At 39.7% G+C, this 20,332-nt stretch overlaps 1 protein-coding gene across 2 annotated transcripts; it reads right to left on the bottom strand.

The window, feature by feature from the left end:
* Positions 1-4,124: 4,124 nt before the first annotated feature.
* Positions 4,125-17,735, bottom strand: LOC131468603 (NACHT, LRR and PYD domains-containing protein 3-like). Of its 2 annotated transcripts, XM_058643049.1 has the most exons (10): positions 17,659-17,735; positions 16,272-16,405; positions 15,506-15,625; positions 14,761-14,969; positions 12,283-14,113; positions 11,441-11,614; positions 11,125-11,298; positions 7,644-7,817; positions 5,599-5,772; positions 5,359-5,448 (listed from the first exon to the last, which is right to left on the bottom strand). In XM_058643049.1, the coding sequence occupies exons 2-9, from the start codon at positions 16,400-16,402 to the stop codon at positions 5,724-5,726; spliced, it is 2,862 nt and encodes a 953-aa protein (XP_058499032.1). In that variant the 5' UTR covers positions 16,403-16,405; positions 17,659-17,735; the 3' UTR covers positions 5,359-5,448; positions 5,599-5,723. The 2 variants fall into 2 exon arrangements, with proteins under 2 accessions (XP_058499033.1, XP_058499032.1); XM_058643050.1 differs by lacking the exons at positions 5,599-5,772; positions 7,644-7,817; positions 11,125-11,298 and adding an exon at positions 4,125-4,284 and having other exon boundaries at positions 5,275-5,448.
* Between the last annotated feature and the right edge of the window lie 2,597 nt (positions 17,736-20,332).

Here is a 20,332-nt window from a genome sequence, read left to right as displayed (position 1 = left end):
GCCCACTCTCAACTCTCGGGACCAATGGATTTTGGTCTTTTCACTGACCCCTGGAGTATGGACTGTGCCATTCAGAACCCGAAATGTTGACAGATGTGAACACTGGCAGACCACACCGGCATCTAGGCCCTTCTGTTGCTCTGAACCCTGCGACCGGCATCCCAGCCTTCAGACCAAAAGGGGGACCTACCTGTAATCCACTTCTATTGTTCTTCATGGGTAAGGCCTACATGCGGTTTCAGAAGATTTGATTTGATTTTTAAAAAAAGTCTCAATCCACCATGTGGGACACTCTTGGTTTTACGACTCGGGGGTTGTCTTGAAAAACATCCCATGGGGTCAGTTTGACTGAATCTGATTGGCAGTCGCTGTTTTATGGCTTTTTCCCTGAAAAACACTATAAAACCAGAGAACAGACTTTTCTCTTTCTGCTCTCTCTTTGTGCTTTTCCTCTTTCTGCTCTTTTTACATCTGCTTCTCTCCTTCGGGGCCCCCCGGGCCCAGGAGGCCAGAGCTCCGGCCATGTGGGTCCATGCCGCACGAACTACGCCCTTTTTGAAGAAGCCGTGTTTCACACTCGCTGCCCGAGTGAGAAACTTGTTTTGCGTCTAACCACACATCCTTCCGGAATCGAGATGGAGATTCCGCAGCTGCCAGCTGGCGCCATCTTTGGTGGAGGCGTGCATCTACAGTCACTGCTACTGTGCATGCCTCCTCCACTTTGGTGTCAGAAGTGGGAGTGACTTAGCTCGGCCAACCGACACACACACATCACACACACACACCCACACACACACTCACACATACACACATTGGTGTTTATGATGTATATACCCTGTGTTGTTGTAGTTAGCAAGTGATATTTGTTGATTCAACCAATAGATTTTCTCTATACATTAATGTTCACTTTCAGTGAATATTATTGTTTAATTAATTTAGTTTTTTGATTTAATAAACTATTACTTTTATTCACCTGAAGGAATGTGCTGTGTCTTTTGTACATGAATACTTTGACAAATGGGGGTTGAGAGGGTCTGTGCTCGGATTCATACCTTCAATACTGTCCAATTGGGATATCTTTGATATCATAGTCAATTACAGTGATTATTTAAGACTGATTTTAAAGGCATAGATTGTCTTTTCCCTGTTTTCAGGGTGGTGCCCCGTTCTAGAATTAATTAACATTCATTCATTCATTTTTCAAAATATTTAATAAAAAAGTTATTATTTAAAAAAAAATAAAAAATATTATTTTATTTTTCTCAATTTTAATTTTTATCAGTCAAATTATTGCCACTACAGTTGATCACCAACATCATGGATCAACAAAACTGACAACTCAGTGGACGCTTTCATCTCATCAACTTTTGTTGCTTTGTTTTGAAGAAATAGAGTAAGGTTTGAAGTAAACAAATGAACATTCCACTGATTTAAAAAAAACACTCTCTTTAGCTCCACACACTGTGAACCAGGCATTATTTTTCATTACCTCTCATGCGCTGGAGTTCAGAGTTTTTGAATATTTAAGCAATTATTCTGTCAAATATTCCTTATTTTTGAAAAATACTTTTATTACACTTTCTTCCTCTTAACACAAAACTGAAAAACAGAAAAACAGACAACAGAAAAAGGGCATGTGGGTACAGTAAATGGAAATATTATGAAAAAGTAACAAGTAAATTAGTCTCCTGAATCAATCAAAACATCAATACCAAACATACACACAGCAAGGCTACAAGGTGCTTGTTAGACAGTAAAGACTAAGAACAAAGTCACCAAGACCGCGAGGCTGACCTGGGAAATCCACGAAGCAAGCAGGATGACAGCCTGGGCCCAATATGCTGCAAGTAAGGGTCCCATACCTTATAGAAAGCATCCGTCTTAGAGTGAATCATACACGTGATGTATTCACTGGGAACGCAGTCCACAACAATATTGTGCCATGATTTTTTTGTCAGCACAACATTCTTGATCCAGAAAAGTAGGATGTTCTTTCTAGCAGCAAAAGTCATATATTAAAAAGTCTCCTGTGTTTATTGTCAGTGATTCGACCATCCGGGAGACCAAGTATCAGGCACATAGGGTCCATCCGTATTGGGACACCAAAGATAGCAGTCAGATCATTCACAATACTAGACCAGTACTTTTGTCGTTCCACACATGACCAGAGGTAGTGAATATAATTACCAGTCTCAGAATTGCATTTCCAGCAAAGCGGGGAAACATTAGCATCCATTTTGTTCAGAAATGTTCATGGCCTGAGACCAGACCTCCTGCCAGTCATCATCATATATATCAACCCCTAGGTCTCTCTCCCAAGCTTGTTTGGTGGTTTGCAAGGTAAAAGGGGAAACAGAATTCAGAGCTTTGCAAAAAACAGTCATGCATTTCTTATTAATCTGTAGAGACAGGGCCTTCTCCACCCATGAAGTGGTGTTACCAGGTGTTATTAAGTCACCTCGATTAAATAAAACAAACTGCTGTTGCAACTGCTGAAAGGATAGTAAAAGTTGGCCATTGAATAGATCACCTAGTGTCTTCAAGCCTTAGTGTCTTCCACACCATAAAGCCCTGATTCCTACAGCCTGGCAGGGAGTCCGGGTTATCAAGAATGGGAGTGAGAGGAGATGATAACTGAGCACGGCCTTCTATAGAGCGAATGGATCTCCAGGATCTCTCAAGTGGCCCTTGTTGAACAATAAATTCAACAAGGGATACTTCGACTGAGAGGATTCAATATCATGCCAAATTGAGGCTGGATCACAGTTGCGCCAGCTTGCAATCACCCGCAGGTGTGACGCCAGTTGGTAAAATCTGAGATTTGGTACATCTAACCCTCCGTCACAACCTCTCATTTGAAGTTTTGTCATCTTGAGACGGGGCTTCCTTTTGTTCCAAATGAAAGAGCTTAGCCAGCCTTCAAGCACCTTTATAACCTTGCTGGATCATAGAATAGGGATCATCTGCAGTGGGTATAGCAGTCTAGGCAGGACGTTCATTTTTATAATTGCAACCCCACCTAGCCAGGAAAGAGGGAGAGGGGCCCAGCGGTCTAAGTCTGCCCTTATAGCATCCAAGAGGGGGGGGTTGGACTTAAACATTTGACCAAAATTGGGTGTAACATGCACTCCTAAGTAAATGAAACCGGTGGAAGACCAGCGGAACGGGAAGGGCTCAGCCATATCTGGAAAACACGTTAACGACCCCAGGGGCATAGCCTCAGATTTTGCTAAATTAATTTTATATCCCGAAAAGACGCTGAATGACAAAATTATTCTGTCAAATATTTAAAAAGTATTTTTTAAAAACTCATCAGTAGACAACATAGATACATTTACCTGATGGAAATGAAAAGGGTCAGGGTTAAATTGCAGATATGTAATTATACATAATGTAGTAAAGATTATGGATATTATTAACATTGTAGATGAATCCCCTTGGATTAAATGTTGAAACAGCTCATCACAGGTTCAGGAAGTTAGGACAGAAAAATCACACCATCATCGTTTAAGTTCTGTCACAGATCTGTTGAAGCAGCGTCACAGTGCAGGCCTCACACACACACACACACACACACACACACACACACACACTCTCATCACGTTCATGACCGCCACCTGTTGGGAGAAGACGACAGAGAAGAAGAGTCAGAGTCAGTGATGAAGCTCATCCACAACAAAGAGTTCAGAGCAGATGTGGAATAATAACATAACATCATGTAAATTCTCGTGGTTTTATGTGGTTTACAGTTGAAGTTGTTTGTGGAACAGTTTTAAAGTTTATGTGTCACGAAGTGGCGGTTATGTTAGTTTAGTTGGTGTGGGTAGTTAGGTCACTTCCTGTTTTATTTTGGTGATGGGTTTCCACTGTCTGTGTTCACTGTCTCTGTCTTCACCACGCCCCGTTGATTAGTAACCACTTGCACCTGGTGATAATTACCCTTGCACCTTTAAAAGCTTCACTCTCCCCTTATCAGTGCGTCACAGATGAGTATTCAGAGAAGACCAAGTTATCGATTCAAGCGTTTTATCTTGTAGTTTCCCCGTTCATGGTAATATCGCAGCAAGGCTGTTGTTTTATTTTGTAGTTTTCGCAGCTTGGCTGTATTTTTCTTTTCTGTGATTTTGAGGAGTTTTTTGAGCCTGTTTGCTCCCTCCCTAAGTTTTGTTTTGACCTCTGGTCAACTTTTCATTTTTGCTAATCAAAGCAAATAAAGCTTTTTGAAACCTGCTTCTGTTCTCCTGCAATTGAGTCCAAGATCTTGACTCCCGCCGTGACATTATGCTGCAATAAAAAAGATTTTTTTGCAGAAAAAGAAAACTAATATTGGCAAGCAAGTTTTAATTAAGAAAAATACTCTAATTTAAAGAAAAGTAATTCTAACAATGTCTTAAAATACGATATTACAACTTAATGTAAGCTTTAAAAAGCAGTAACAAACAACAGTTTGAATGAAATCCCTGCTGCTCCTGCTTCACTACTACTGTGTTTAAAAAAACAAACATAAAATTCACTCTCTCTCTGTAACGTACTTGCACTTAGTCTTAGTTTGTTTTTCTTTTTCATTTGTTTCCATGTCTTGTCACTAATCCTCCTGTCATTTCAGATCCCGCCTTTCTTGCATGCAATCAACTCATTTCCCTCACCTGGTTTTCCATTGGCTCATAAGTCCCTCAGTGATTATATAGCAGCCCATTTTCAGATGGTCTTGTGTTGGTTTTTTGCTCCAGCATTTCAGTCTTCTTGTTCTGATGTGTTTGCCTGTTTGTGAATGATTTCCTGGTTTTGGACTTAGTAATCTGCGTTTTCCTGCCTCGTTGTCGTGCTTTTGGGTTCTCCCTTGCCAAGGTGTCAATTCTTAAAGTCAGAGAAGACTCAGTTTCATTTCTTTGCTTGTGATAAATATAATTTCTTTATATTTTGGTCATTTCTTGATCGTTTTGTCAGAGATTTAAGGAAAATGACGTTAGAGTCTGAAAGTGGCTGCAGATTTACAAACTACTTTGACATTTTCTAACCAAACAAGATGTGGTGCTGTTTTTACAGTGTATGATACAGTGGATCTATAATCTGTGATGAAGTCAAACAGCTGATGGACGCTCATCATGTGAGGCGCTCAGCTCTAGTCTGTGAGCAGCAGCAGCTCGTGGCTCGTCTGTTGTCTCTCTGTGTCTTTGTGTCCAATCATGAAGTCTGTCACTATTGTGCTGTCACAGCTTCACTGAGGAAACACTGATGTTTGTCTGACTGTGATAAGAACAACACTCTACTCACCTCAGAGTCTCCAGTCTGTAGTCTGGACTCTCCTGAAGATCACACAGAGGCTTCACTCCTGAATCCTGCAGCTTGTTCCAGCTCAGGTCCAGTTTTCTCAGGTGTGAGGGGTTGGACTTCAGAGCCGAGACCAGAGAAGAACAGCTGATCTCTGTCAAACTGCAGCCCCTCAACCTGAATAAAGAATAAAACATGAGACTTTAGAACAATGTGTGTGTGTGTGTGTTTAAGGAGTTTATTTTATTCATCAGTGAATAAAATGAGTTTAATGTAAATGAAATGAAAGTTTAAAAAAACAACAGCAGCTTCAGTCAGTGAACTCACCCCAGAGTCTCCAGTCTACAATGTGGACTCTCCAGTCCAGAACACAGCAGCTTCACTCCTGAATCCTGCAGCTGGTTCTGACTCAGGTCCAGGTCTCTCAGGTGTGAGGGGTTGGACTTCAGAGCTCAGGCCAGAGAAGAACAGCTGATCTCTGTCAAACTGCAGTCACTCAACCTGAATAAAGAATAAAAGTGTTTTGTTCAGCAGGTGAATTTTAATGTGTGACTCAAATATCAGCTGTGAGGATGAAAACGTATTTGAACATTTTCTACAGTGTATTTAGAAAGCATGAGTCATGTGACTGTGAGACACACGAGTGTGTGAAGGTTCAGTTCAAGTGAACGTGAAGAATAAAGACGTTTGACGCAAAGAAACAGCAGCAAAATGACAAAGAAGTCACCGGTGAATTTAAACACAGTAATGATATGAATCAATGATAAGAAGCAGAAACAGGCTGTACACTGAGAGGTTCAATACTGCCCTCAGGGAAAATAAAAAGCTAATTTCTCTGCAGCGGAGCAAACCCTCCTCATGGAGGTATATGAGGATTACAGCCACATTATCCCAAAGAAGGGCAATACCGCGGCGATCAATAAAGCGAGGGATGTGGTGTGGCAGAATATTGCCGACAGGCTGAATGCGTAAGTGACAAAGAAAATGTATTTCAGCATCATCATCTTATATAAATCCTCCATCAAAGGGACCAAATATATGTAGACAATAATCTACCAATTGATTTCTTGATGGTTTTTGTTTTAAACTAATCAATTATGTGGACCTATTAATGCAACCAAATCCCTAAAATGAAAAAAGGAAAATCCCCAAAGAACAAAAAGACAGCCCTAATAAGTAACATTCATATGAACATAATTAAAATAGCTTTATTGTTTCACTGCAATGTATGTGAAATTCTCCATATTTTATCATTTGGCAGCCCTAGTAGTAATGTTAGAAAGTGATATTCATCACATTTATCAACTGAATGTTATGCAAATCGATGGGATAGCTTTCATTTATTTCCTGCATGGCCAATTGTATAGAATTGATATCCTTTTCATTTAAGCCTGTCATTTTTACATGCTGTATTTGTGCTACTTCTGTATTTTGTCCTAGATGCTATATGTAGAATTGTTGTATCTTCATTTTATTTTATGTAAAGCACTTTGAATCACCTTGTGCTAAAATGTGCTAAATAAAGTTGCCTTGCCTACATTTTTGATAATAATAGGCTACATTTAATCAAAGTATTTTACATGACTCATCACATTTATCATACAATTGATGGTAGATTATTACATGAAGAAATGCAATGTTGGTTATCATTCTATAGGAAATAATCATATGACAGATCTATTGATTGTAAAAAAAAGTTATTATTTATGTAGAATCATTTCAGCAAAAAAAAAAAAATTCAATGAAGACGGGACCCCTATTACAGTAAGTGAATGCAGGTGACAGCAAATCAATCATCTAATTGTGGTTTGGTGTACATATTCAATCTTTTATTTTCAATGCCTCAATTTCCTTTTATTATATTTTTTTGTTAATTTGTTTAATTTTTTATTTATTTGTGTCTTATTTTTTATTATATTTTATTTTGGTGATAGTGTTCTTTAATGCTTGATCTGCTTGATGGAATACCCCCCTGCTTGATAGAATACCCCCCTGCTTGATGGAATACCCCCCTGATTTGAAGATGAGAGGAAGCTCCTGTTTGTTTATAAACAGTCACAGCTGTGACATCATCAACAACACTCATTCTGATTGGCTACATGTGAACGTGTCAGAGGAGAAAGTGAAAAACATCAAGTTCAGTCAGAAAAGGTCAAAGCTGCGACTGACGTGAAAACTACAGCGACTGAAACACTTTAGAAAACAAAAAACACGTCAGCTGTGAAAAGATCGTAATTCTACATCTGAGGGAAGAAAAAGTGGAAACATGGAACAACCATCACTGATTCAACTGACGTGACAACATGAATGAGTTTCAGTTGTGGATTAAACATCTGAGATTTACAACAGTAACAGAGAGTCAGTGAACTCACCACAGAGTCTCCAGTCTACAATGTGGACTCTCCAGTCCAGAACACAGCAGCTTCACTCCTGAATTCTGCAGCTTGTTCTCACTCAGGTCCAGGTCTCTCAGGTGGGAGGGGTTGGACTTCAGAACTGAGGCCAGAGAAGAACAGCTGATCTCTGTCAAACTGCAGCCCCGCAACCTGAATGAAGGATAAAAGTGTTTTGATCAGCAGGTGAATTTTAATGTGTGAGTCAAATATCAGCTGTGAGGATGAAAAGGTTCAGTTCAAGTGAATATGAACAATAGAGACGTTTCATGCAAAGAAAAAGCAGCAAAATAACAAAGAAGTCACAGGTGAATTTCAACACAGCCTCACTTTTCACATCATGTTCAACTCAATGAAATGAATCAATGATAAGAAGCAGAAACAGGTGGAGTCTGTGTGCAGGCTGTACACTGAGAGGTTCAATACTGCCCTCTACACTTCAAAGTCCTGAATCACACTTCCTCTCAACATCTTTACAATTATATATTTTAGACTTTATTTGATTCTTTGATTCATCTGTGTTTAGTAAACCACCTTAAAGGTGCATTACCACCACCTTTATTGCTGCAAAGAATTCTGGGACACGGTCGTCCGCCAAAGATACACCAGATGAATCCTTCATGGCGAGTCATGTGACAGTTGGGACATGCCCACGTCACGGTGCTGTGACACATGTTGACAATGTTAAAATAATTTTGATCTGGAGGAAGGAGATCGGAGTCAGCTCAAAATCCAAAGAAGGGTTTAATCTTGTACAAGAGGAGCATTCACAAAGCAACACACAGGCCTGTTACAAAGTGAAGACTCCCTGTCTTGAAAGAAACACATGGTATTTATCTGTCTCTGTAGAATGTTATCACCCTGCCATAAAGTGAAGTCTCACCTTGTAGGAAGTGATAACATTGAGTATTCATGTGCCCTAAAACAGTTCAAAGGGTCACTGGTCACAAATCACATCAAACAGTTACATTGAACATTCCTATAACAGTACATGATGTACATAAATTCCATCACAGACAACATCTGGACCATGAGTCCACACTTGGAGGATCCAGCCTTATGAACTGGGACACAGCTGGGGGGTTTTCCATCAATGTAGCTGAGAATTGCCAGACTTAGGTGTAAGCTTGAAGCTTGACTAAGCTCCACCTCCCAATCTAGCTCCAAGTCGTTCCATCAAGTGAAATCAGCTGGCTCCACCTGACGCTTAGTCAAGCCTCACCTGTTAAGCCTCAACTTGTGCACGCCCACAGGGAAAATAAAAAGCCCATTCTAGTTGAGCACGGAAACTGTGAAAAATGCCGAAAAGCAAGGGAAAAGAACGTGCAGAGATGTTCTCCGCAGCGGAGCAAACCCTCCTCATGGAGGTATATGAGGATTACAGCCACATAATCCGAAAGAAGGGCAATACCGCGGCAATCAATAAGGCGAGGGATGTGGTGTGGCAGAATAATGCCGACAGGCTGAATGCGTAAGTGACAAAGAAAATGAAGTATTTCAGCATCATCATCTTATATAAATCCTCCATCAAAGGGACAACATATATGTAGACAATAATCTACCAATTGATTTCTTGATGGTTTTTGTTTTAAACTAATCAATTATGTGGACCTATTAATGCAACCAAAGCCCTAAAATGAAAAGGAAAATCCCCAAAGAACAAAAAGACAGCCCTAATAAGTAACATTCATATGAACATAATTAAAATAGCATTATTGTTTCACTGCAATTTATGTGAAATTCTCCATATTTGATCATTTGGCAGCCCTAGTAGTAATGTTAGAACGTGATATTCATCACATTTAGCATAACTGAATGTTATGCAAATCAATGGGATAGCTTTCATTTATTTCCTGCATGGCCAATTGTATAGAATTGATATCCTTTTCATTTAAGCCTGTCATTTTTACATGCTGTATTTGTGCTACTTCTGTATTTTGTCCCAGATGCTATATGTTGAATTGTTGTATTTTCATCTTATTTTATGTAAAGCACTGTGAATCACCTTGTGCTAAAATGTGCTAAATAAAGTAGCCTTGCCTACATTTTTGATAATAATAGGCTACATTTAATCAAAGTATTTTACATGACTCATCACATTTATCATACAATTGATGGTAGATTATTACATTAAGAAATGCAATGTTGGTTATCAGGGCCTCCGATTGATAGGAGATAGATGATTGATTTGCTGTCACCTGCATTCACTTACTGTAATAGGGGTCCTCGTCTCCATTGAATTGCTTGATTTGCTAAAATGATTCTAGATAAATAATCAATAGATCTTTCATATGATTATTTCCTATAGAATGATAACCAACATTGCATTTCTTCATGTAATAATCTACCATCAATTGTATGATAAATGTGATGAGTCATGTAAAATACTTTGATTAAATGTAGCCTATTATTATCAAAAATGTAGGCATGGCAACTTTATTTAGCACATTTTAGCACAAGGTGATTCACAGTGCTTTACATAAAATAAAATGAAGATACAACAATTCAACATATAGCATCTGGGACAAAATACAGAAGTAGCACAAATACAGCATGTAACAATGACAGGCTTAAATGAAAAGGATATCAATTCTATACAATTGGCCATGCAGGAAATAAATGAAAGCTATCCCATCGATTTGCATAACATTCAGTTGATAAATGTGATGAATATCACTTTCTAACATTACTACTAGGGCTGCCAAATGATCAAATATGGAGAATTTCACATAAATTGCAGTGAAACAATAATGCTATTTTAATTATGTTCATATGAATGTTACTTATTAGGGCTGTCTTTTTGTTCTTTGGGGATTTTCCTTTTTTCATTTTAGGGATTTGGTTGCATTAATAGGTCCACATAATTGATTAGTTTAAAACAAAAACCATCAAGAAATCAATTGGTAGATTATTGTGAGGTGGAGCTTAGTCAAGCTTCAAGCTTACACCTAAGTCTGGCAATTCTTAGCTACGTTGATGGAATACCCCCCTGATTTGAAGATGAGAGGAAGCTCCTGTTTGTTTGTAAACAGTCACAGCTGTGACATCATCAACAACACTCATTCTGATTGGCTACATGTGAACGTGAAAACTGTTTCATTCTGTTCTGTTTCTATTACTCCTTAAACCATACAGAATGGACGATTAAAGCTTATTTTGCTTACTTGTGTACTTTATTGCACATTCAGTCTTCACAGTACATTCAGCTCTAAACGCTCACCGGAACAACATCAACTAGGAACAACAATTCTATTCTTACAAAAACTACAGCGACTGAAACACTTTAGAAAACAAAAAACACGTCAGCTGTGAAAAGATCGTAATTCTACATCTGAGGGAAGAAAAATTGAAAACATGACACAAACCATCACTGATTCAACTGATGTGACAACATGAATGAGTTTCAGTTGTGGATCAAACATCTGAGATTTACAACAGCAGCTTCAGTCTGTGAACTCACCACAGAGTCTCCAGTCTACAATGTGGACTCTCCTGTCCAGAACACAGCAGCTTCACTCCTGAATCCTGCAGCTTGTTCCAGCTCAAGCTCAGGTTTCTCAGGTGGGAGGAGTCGGACTTCAGAGCTGAGACCAGAGAAGAACAGCTGATCTCTGTCAAACTGCAGTCCCTCAAACTGAATGAAGAATAAAACATGAGACTTTAGACAATTGTGTGTGTTTTAGGAGTTTATTTTATTCATCAGTGAATAAAATGAGTTTAATGTAAATGAAATTAAAGTTTAAAAAAACAACAGCAGCTTCAATCAGTGAACTCACCTCAGAGTCTCCAGTCTACAATGTGGACTCTCCAGTCCAGAACACAGCAGCTTCACTGCTGAATCCTGCAGCTTGTTCTCACTCAGGTTCAGTTCTCTCAGGTGTGAGGAGTTGGACTTCAGAGCTGAGACCAGAGAAGAACAGCTGATCTCTGTCAAACTGCAGTCACTCAACCTGAATAAAGAATTAAACATGAGACTTTAGATAAAGTTGCTGCTTGAAAGCAGTAGTATTTTTATTATTATTATTATTATTATTATTATTATTATTATTATTATAATAATAATAATAATAATAATAATATGTTAATATAATTAAACTTGATATTAGTCTAATGTTTATGTCTCATTAATAGAACATCAATAACATTGTCCTGTTTAAACTTAGAAGCTGACACAACTGTTATATTTCTGCTCCTGGTCTCTCTCTTCTGTCTCTACCTCACCTCCCTCTTTCACTTTCTCTCCCCCTCCTCTCCTCTGTCCTCCATTTTGTCCTTTCACCACAACCGGTCGAGGCAGATGCTGCACATGTTTGAGTCTGGTTCTGTCACAGATTTTCTCTCCACTGCCCCCTAGTGTTTGCTCATTGTGTGAACTGTTGGTTTTTCTTCTCTTTCTGTCTTATCATGAACAGAGACTTGAGATAATGTTGTGATTTGGTGTTTTCATTCAGTTCAAAACAAGAATCACAACCAGCTGACAAATCTTCACTTTCATCATTTAAAACATCTCCAGAACAAAACTGAGAAGAATGAAAAAAAGTGACTTCTGTGTGTATTTGATAAACCAAACAAGGAATCCTCACTGACTGATGATGTTATTGATCATGTCTGAACTCACACAGCCTTCCTGCAGTTCCTCACAGCTGGAATCAGTCTCTGTTTCCCCTGGTCTGATGTTCTGTACTTGCTCAGGTCCAACTCATCCAGAACCTCCTCAGACATCTGCAGCATGTAGGCCAGAGCAGAGCAGTGGATCTCAGAGAGTTTCTGTTCTCTGTTCTCTGTCTTCATGAACTCTTGGATCTCCTGATGCACTGATTGGTCGTTCATCTCTGTCAGACAGTGGAAGATGTTGATGCTTCTGTCAGGTGAGATGTTGTCTGTGTTCATCTCCTTCAGGTTCTCAATGACTCTCTGGATGATTTCTGGACTGTTCTGATTCTGACCCAGCAGACCTCCTAACAGTCTGTGGTTGGACTCCAGACAGAGTCCATTGAGGAAGCGAACAAACAGATCCAGGTGACCATTTTCACTTTGAAGGGATTTCTCCAAGGCTCCTTTCAGGAACACATCCAGAGATAAGTCACTTATAGCAACGGTTCCAAAAAATGAGGAGAGGTTGTTAAAAAAATGAGGTTTTCTCAGGATGCTATTCAGGAACTTTTTCTTCCTGTTGGTGAAACAGTGGAACATGTAGACTGCAGCCAGAAACTCCTGAACGCTCAGATGAACAAAGCAGTAGACTGATTTCTGGAAGATCACACTCTCTCTTCTGAAGATCTCTGTACAAACTCCTGAGTACACCGAGGCCTCTGTCACATCAAGACCACACCGGTCCAGGTCTTCTTGGTAGAACATGATGTCTCCTTTCTGCAAATGTTCAAAGGCCAGCCTCCCCAGCTTCAGAAGAATGTCCCTGTCGGCGTTCATCAGCTCCCGTGGACTCATCTCACATCCTTTATTGTACTTGTTCTTCTTCCTCTTTGTCTGAACCAGCAGGAAGTGTGAGTACAGGTCTGTCAGGGTCTTGGGCAGCTCTCCTCTCTGCTCTGTGGTCAACATGTGCTCCAGAACTGTAGCACTGATCCAGCAGAAGACTGGAATTTGACACATGATGTGGAGGCTTCTGGACATCTTGATGTGTGAGATGATTCTGCTAGACAGATCTTCAGTTCTAGATCTCTTCCTGAAGTACTCGTCCTTCTGGTCGTCAGTGAAGCCTCGTACTTCTGTTACCCTGTCAACACATGTAGGAGGGATCTGATTGGCCGCTGCAGGTCGAGAAGTTATCCAGATGAGAGCCGAGGGAAGCAGTTTCCCCTGGATGAGGTTGGTCAGCAGCACGTTGACTGATGACATGTGTGTGACGTCAGAAACCAGCGTCCTGCTGCTGAAGTCCAGTGAGAGTCTGCTTTCATCCAGGCCGTCAAAGATGAACAAAGGTTTACAGACAGCGAGCTCCTCTGCTCTGACCTTCTCTAATGTTGGATGGAAAACATGGAGCAGCGTGAGAAGACTGTGCTGCTGATCTCTGATCAGGTTCAGCTCCCTGAACGTGAGCACAATCAGCAGATTCACATCCTGGTTTTCCAAACCCTCGGCCCAGTCCAGAGTGAACTTCTGCACCGAGAAGGTTTTTCCAACACCAGCGACACCGTTGGTCAGGACGACTCTGATGCGCCCCTGCTGGTCAGGGAAGGCTTTAAAGATGTCGCAGCACTTGATGGGAGTGTCCTGGACCGTCTTCTTCTTGGAGCTCGTCTCCAGCTGCATCACCTCATGTTGAGTATTGACCTCTTCACTCTGTCCCTCTGTGATGTAGAGCTCAGTGAAGATCCTGTTCAGGAGGGTTCTACTTCCTGTTCCTTCAGTTCCTTCAGTCACATGTTCAAATCTGCTCCTCAGACTGATCTTATGTTCATCTAGAACCTTCTGCAGACCAACATCTGCTGAAAGACAAGAGACAAAGAATCTGAGCAGCTGAGGATTATTTTCATCAGCCACAGAAAAACTAAAAAAGTTATTTAATAAAAAAAAACCTGAAAATGTCACGTCTTTATGTGATATTGTTGTCTTTATGTGATATTGTTGTATTTATGTGATATTGTTGTCTTTATGTGATATTGTTGTATTTATGTGATATTGTTGTCTTTATGTGATATTGTTGTATTTATGTGATATTGTTGTCTTTATGTGATATTGTTGTATTTATGTGATATTGTTGTATTCTGAAAGACGGAATCATTCTAGAATAACTGTGGTGATTGTGAAGGAAAGTGTAGAAAACAACAACAATAATAGAAAAGCTGGAAGATGAGTGTAAACAATCTTCTGTTGAACCTGTAGGGGGCAGCAGAGGATTCAACTGAATCATCTTCATTATCACTTTCATTAACATGAGGAACAGATTTAACTTTGAAACATTTTTCTCTTGTTCTTTCATTTTAAAGGTTTGTTGGTTTCTCTTTATGAAAGTGAAAGTGATGAAGAATCTTCAGTCAAATTTATTTATCATCATCTTCAATATTGATGCTGTTTGACAGAAGAGAACACGTCCTTTTTTCAGGAGTGAGGACATCAGCATGTTCTGTCTTACTCTGTGTCTGTGGTCCTGGTCCTGGTCTGGGTCTCTGTCCACACTGGGGACAGCAGGAGTCTCCTGGTGGACCAGACTGGTCCCAGTATGAGGAGATGCAGCTTCTGCAGAACCAGTGACCGCAGCTGGTGGAGACTGGATCCTTCAGGACGTCCTGACACAGAGGACAGCGGGACGTCTGCTCGTCCACAGAAACAGCAAACTGGTCTCTGTGAAGACATTTCTTTATCACTCACATGTCGGGGACAGGTGGACATGTGTCTGTGAAGACATTTCTTTATCACTGACATGTCGGGGACAGGTGGACATGTCTCTGTGAAGACATTTCTTTATCACTGACATGTTGGGGACAGGTGGACATGTCTCTGTGAAGACATTTCTTTATCACTGACATGTCGGGACAGGTGGACATGTGTGTGGCTGAGACGGACATGAAAACCCTCGTCCCTCAACAGTTTGTTTGTTGACCTTCATGAAGTGAAGCAAACCTTGAGCTCAGTGACGACTGGAGACACGAGACAAACTTGTGAGACATTCTGGGTTGATGTCCTTACATCTTTGTCTCACAGTGGTTCTGATGGACTGTTGTAAAGTTCTAAAGCTCTCTGACTTGTCACTTGTGTGTGTGTGTGTGTGTGTGTGTGTGTGTGTGTGTGTGTGTGTGTGTGTGTGTGTGTGTGTGTGTGTGTGTGTGTGTGTGCGTGTGTGTGTGTGTCTGTGTGTTGCAGGACTATGTGTCTCTTACTTTGTGTTTGAGGCTCCAGGTTCATGACTGAAGTTTGGGGGTTGATCTTTGGACCAGTCACTCTTCAGAGACAGACCGCTGGGTCCTGGAGACTCTAGTCTCCGACTCTGGTTCTGACGTCTGCAAACACAAACATCACATCCATCACTGATGATGAAGACACTTTGATCAGAGAGCAGCCTCAGTGGTCAGTGGGACCTCCAGAGTAGACCTGACCTGCAGGTTTAGGTCTGGTATGCTAATGTTAGCCAGGTTAGCCAGTGGACATGATGCTTTCATGTTTGTTTAGTGAAGAAGAATCAAAGTGATGGACCTCCTGTCTGTGACAGGAATGTGATTCATGACTTTGTTCAGGAAAGATTCTAGTTCTGATGTCGTGGGTTCATAAGTGGAGAACTGAAATGAATTTCCTGTGAAATGAACTGTTCATGAATAATTGATTTTGTTTTGTTTGCACTGGACTTGTGTTCTTTTTAAAGTTAGGGTTTTGTGTACAGAATTGTCAGTTTGGATTTTAAGGTTACTAAATTCATTGTGTACTTGTTGTGTTGGTTAATTTAAGTCATTTATTTGAGTTTCTTATAAATAAGCTTTGAACTGCTTTGCTTGATTCTACAGAGAAATGACGTGAGAATTCTGGAAAATCACCTGTCTCTAAATAAAGTGAGTTGACTTGGTGCTGCAGTGAGAATGTAGAGAAACTGGTTTGAGAAATGTTTTCTGTTTCTAAGACGATCAGACACAACGACTGAAGAAGCTCTCTCACTTTGTGTCTGAGGCTCCAGGTTCATTACTGAAGTTCGGAGGGAACTCTTTGGACTGGTTAGACTTCACAGAGAGACAGCTGGGTCCTGGAGACTCTGCTGTGTCCTCGTGTTCCTCCACACAACCACTCATCTTCTGAGACAGAGAGAGAGACAGACAGAGAGAGAGAGAGAGACAGACAGACAGACAGACAGAGAGAGAGAGACAGTGAGCTCATATTCACTCACAAATGTAGGTGTGCAGTTTAGAAAGTAAAGTACCAATGAGCAGGAACATCTCACCTAGGGCCTGTTGCACAAAACTAGGATTAAGTCAGACTATGCTTATCCTGGCTGAATTTAGCCTCAGGTCAGTTGCAGTAAAGCAATGGTGCATAAGTTACCATGGCGATTGTGTCACAATGATATTTTAAATGATGAAGCTCTGATACTTTCTGTACCTGCATTAGATTATTGATGATTATCTGGGTTAGGGTTAGTGGAAGTGGAAAATTAAATGAAAGGCATCATTTATATCAGAACTGTATGTGATCACGTATTTGTGATTTCTCTAAAAAACTTTATCTTTCATCCAGCACCTCCTACTGGCCATAAACTGCTATAACACAAATGTCACTCTAGAAGAATATTAATCTATAATTTCACAAATAATCACGTTCTCTTACAGTCACAGTAGGGTTAGGGTTAGTAACAGTTTGCTGTCGTGTGATTGGTCACGTGACTGAACACAAGGACATGTTACACTGCAGAGTAAACTGCAAAGTAATTACAAATATGATGACGTCAGTGGAGCAGTGGTAAGTTTTTGCCTTTTTTAAGTTTTATTTATACTTCTGCTTTTTTACATGAAATCCTGATGTATCCAACCTCAGTTTACAGAACAGTGTAGATACGGTTACTTTGCTCAGATAAGCTCAGTATTTATATTGTATTACTTATACATTAATTTTTTCTCTGATCTTATTTAAAGCGACTGTATCGTATTTTTTATGTATGAAGTGTTTCATTATAAGTGAACGCACCCTTACCTGCATAAATGACACCTGGTTTGACTGGTTTGACTGGTAACAGATTTACTGAGACTTCATAGATTCATAGAGAAAATATCATAGATTAAGACTCGCTTTTTAAGAAATCCTGGATTTCTTAATTCTACTTTGGTGCAACAGGCTCCTGAGAGTAGAACTTACAATGGTGTGTCGATACTTTACAGTCCATAACAAACCTCAGGGACTCATGGTAGATAAACAGCGTCAAAGGATGATCTTATTTTATCAAGCTTTCAGAGACATTGAGAAGAAACATTCATAAAAGATCTCCGTAATCTGACAAAAACAGCGACAAGACACTTTTTTTACATCAAAAGAAAAACACAACAGTAAGTTTTACCTTGTCTAACCACTTTGGCCATGTATCGTCTGCTTCCTCAGAACTGTCACCTGAGGTTAGGTGAGCATGTGCCTTATCAGCTGTTACGGAGGCGTGATCTTCCTGTCAGGGTTGACGGCTTGACCACGCCTCCGGTTGCTGCTCCTCCAGTCTTAATCTACGACAGTTGATAAATTTATTCTGTCTGTTAAACGGAAACCAATCAAACCAGGATGAGAAGGAGTGGCTTAAGTCGAGCACATATTTACTGATGCAGAAATGGAGAAGAGATCTCTGAAGGGTCTAACCCTGTAGATCTCTAAACCTGACCCAACTCTGAAGGGTCTAACCCTGAAGATCTCTAACCCTGACCCAACTCTGACGGGTCTAACTCTAAAGATCTCTAACCCTAACCCAAATCTGAAGGGTCTAACCCTGAAGATCTCTAATCCTGACCCAACTCTGAAGGGTCTAACCCTGAAGATCTCTAACCCTGACCCAACTCTGAAGGGTCTAACCCTGAAGATCTCTAACCCTGACCCAACTCTGAAGGTTCTAACCCTGAAGATCTCTAACCCTGACCCAACTCTGAAGGGTCGGTGGCCCTGTTCTTGAAAGACTACTTTTCCACTGACAGACAGTAGGGGGCAGTGGAGACAGCCCCCCAATCTCCACACAACAAGATATTTAACCGTCACAATGACAGTGAAGATGTTAAATTTGAAAAATCCGATCCCGTTGTTTGGTTGGTTTATTTTATTTACTTTTATTGTGATTTTCAATCATTTTCCACGGAGTCATGAGGGGACTTTTATGACTTTTATGTCCAATCCAGCTGTTGCCATACATGTGAGAAAGCACCAGGGGGTAGTATAAGGGTCAGACAAATTCATTCTGTCAGGTTCTGAGATATTTTGACTGATGTACATGGATTTAAAGTGAGCAGTGAACGTCTTGAAAGCGGCGTGTTGTCAACCAGCTATGTCATGTGACCTATATTTTCAGCTTGCATTTTAATGTTATGTTTATTTGTAATATTTTGTGTTCTATCCAGAATAAACTGAACTAAGGAAGTTTCATCTGACTGTCATTTTCTGCAGCTGCCTGACCCTGCACTGCCCTCTGCTGGTGAATACTAACTAATAACTCATAATTCACCCTCCCACAATGTCTTCACCTCTGCCCTGCATGACTCAGCAGCACACACTGCCCACACAATAACACACACACAGTCATGAGACCTGTTCAGCTGTGAATGTTTGTGATAATCAACGAAATGAATGTTTGATTTACTATTTTGATAATTACATCACTTTTGAACTGATTACTTTGCTCCATATAACAAAGAAATCATTAAAAGTGAATAATTCTGGTCTGGGGACCAAACAAGACATTTGGAAATGTCTTCATTTCAAGGTTTGGGAGACAATTTTCAACATTTTCCAACAGTTTATGGACCAAATAACAAATGAGTTAAAAACAAGTGAACCAGCAGTGACTCAGTTCGGGAAATAAAAGTGTTAGTGGCTGCTTCAGTGTGTGTGGAATTAAATTTGTGTCATTAACAACAAACATGAACGTCAAAGAAAAGAATTAAAACTGACTGAAACAAGTCAAATATCTTCTTAAAAGTAAAATTTACAACCTGCAAACCAATTATGAGACACAGTGTGTAAACTATTGATTTTATTTGCTTTCTTCTTTTTTTAACTCTTTTGATGATTTGATAGAATAGTTCACTATTTGGCAGTCATTCGGTTGGTGGATGTATAGAACAGTTCACTATTTGGCAGTCAGTATGTTGGTGGTTTTATAGAATAGGTTTCACGTCAGTTTGTTACTTTAACGTCTTCTCTCACTGACACCAATCATTTAATAACATCATCTACTTGCAAATAGTTAAGTTTTACTTTGCCTCAGTCACTTTATTGTGTCTCATGTTTTTGTTTACGAGTACTTCTGTCTTTCATTCATTCAAAAAAAGTTGATGAATCATGTAGAATCTCCGTAAATGGAATTTGATAAATGTCGACCTCTGAGCCGTTGCTGTTGTAACGAGGGGATTTCACAGGTGTGGGATCATAAATATCAAATCTAAACCAATCAATCAATCAGTTGTTGACATGTGGGGGCTTTCTTTCTTTTCTTTTTTAAAGTAGATTTTGTCTTTTAATACCTTTACAATTTCTTGTACTGCACTTTTCCCACATTGATATTTCAGTTGTTTCCTCTCAATATCACTCATTCACTTTTATTGTTCTTATATTTCACACTTCTATGTCAGTGCTTAACTTATTGTTTGAATTATTTGCTCACTTTTTTGTTACAGTGCAGCAGAGGTGAGTAATGGGACCTTAACAACGATGTTCGTGGCTATATTTCTCAGATTTTCAAAATAAAAATGTTTATTTTGATATGGAATGATAAATAGTTCACAATAAAGACGCACAAATCCTATTCATTTAAAAACATTTACACACTAACAGAAAACTAGTGTGAAATTCCAGTCAATCAATACAGTTTTCTTTTGAATACACAGTCTATAATAGAAACATTATTTAGTTTCCTCTGATTCACCAGAGAGTAAACCAAGGCTTTTACTTTTACAGCCACAAAGAATATGATAAGAACAGAGTGACAAAGATCAGTGGTTGTTAAGGTGAAGGTTTATCAGGACTGAACAAGACTAAAGTTA

The sequence above is a fragment of the Solea solea genome, chromosome 11, assembly GCF_958295425.1.
Source record: "Solea solea chromosome 11, fSolSol10.1, whole genome shotgun sequence".
Classification (NCBI taxonomy): Eukaryota; Metazoa; Chordata; class Actinopteri; order Pleuronectiformes; family Soleidae; genus Solea; species Solea solea.
Note: the sequence above shows the minus strand (reverse complement) of the source record. Positions and strands in the feature narration are given on the sequence as shown.

What these genes read in the sequence shown, in the direction of transcription:
- LOC131468603 (XM_058643049.1), bottom strand. Translation starts at nt 16,402, where the DNA reads ATGAGTGGTTGTGTGGAGGAACACGAGGACACAGCAGAGTCTCCAGGA. An exon ending in TGTAGACTGGAGACTCTGAG is followed by an intron (nt 11,299 to 11,440) that starts GTGAGTTCACTG and finishes TTCTTCATTCAG; the next exon opens with TTTGAGGGACTGCAGTTTGA. An exon ending in TGTAGACTGGAGACTCTGTG is followed by an intron (nt 5,773 to 7,643) that starts GTGAGTTCACTG and finishes TTCTTTATTCAG; the next exon opens with GTTGAGTGACTGCAGTTTGA.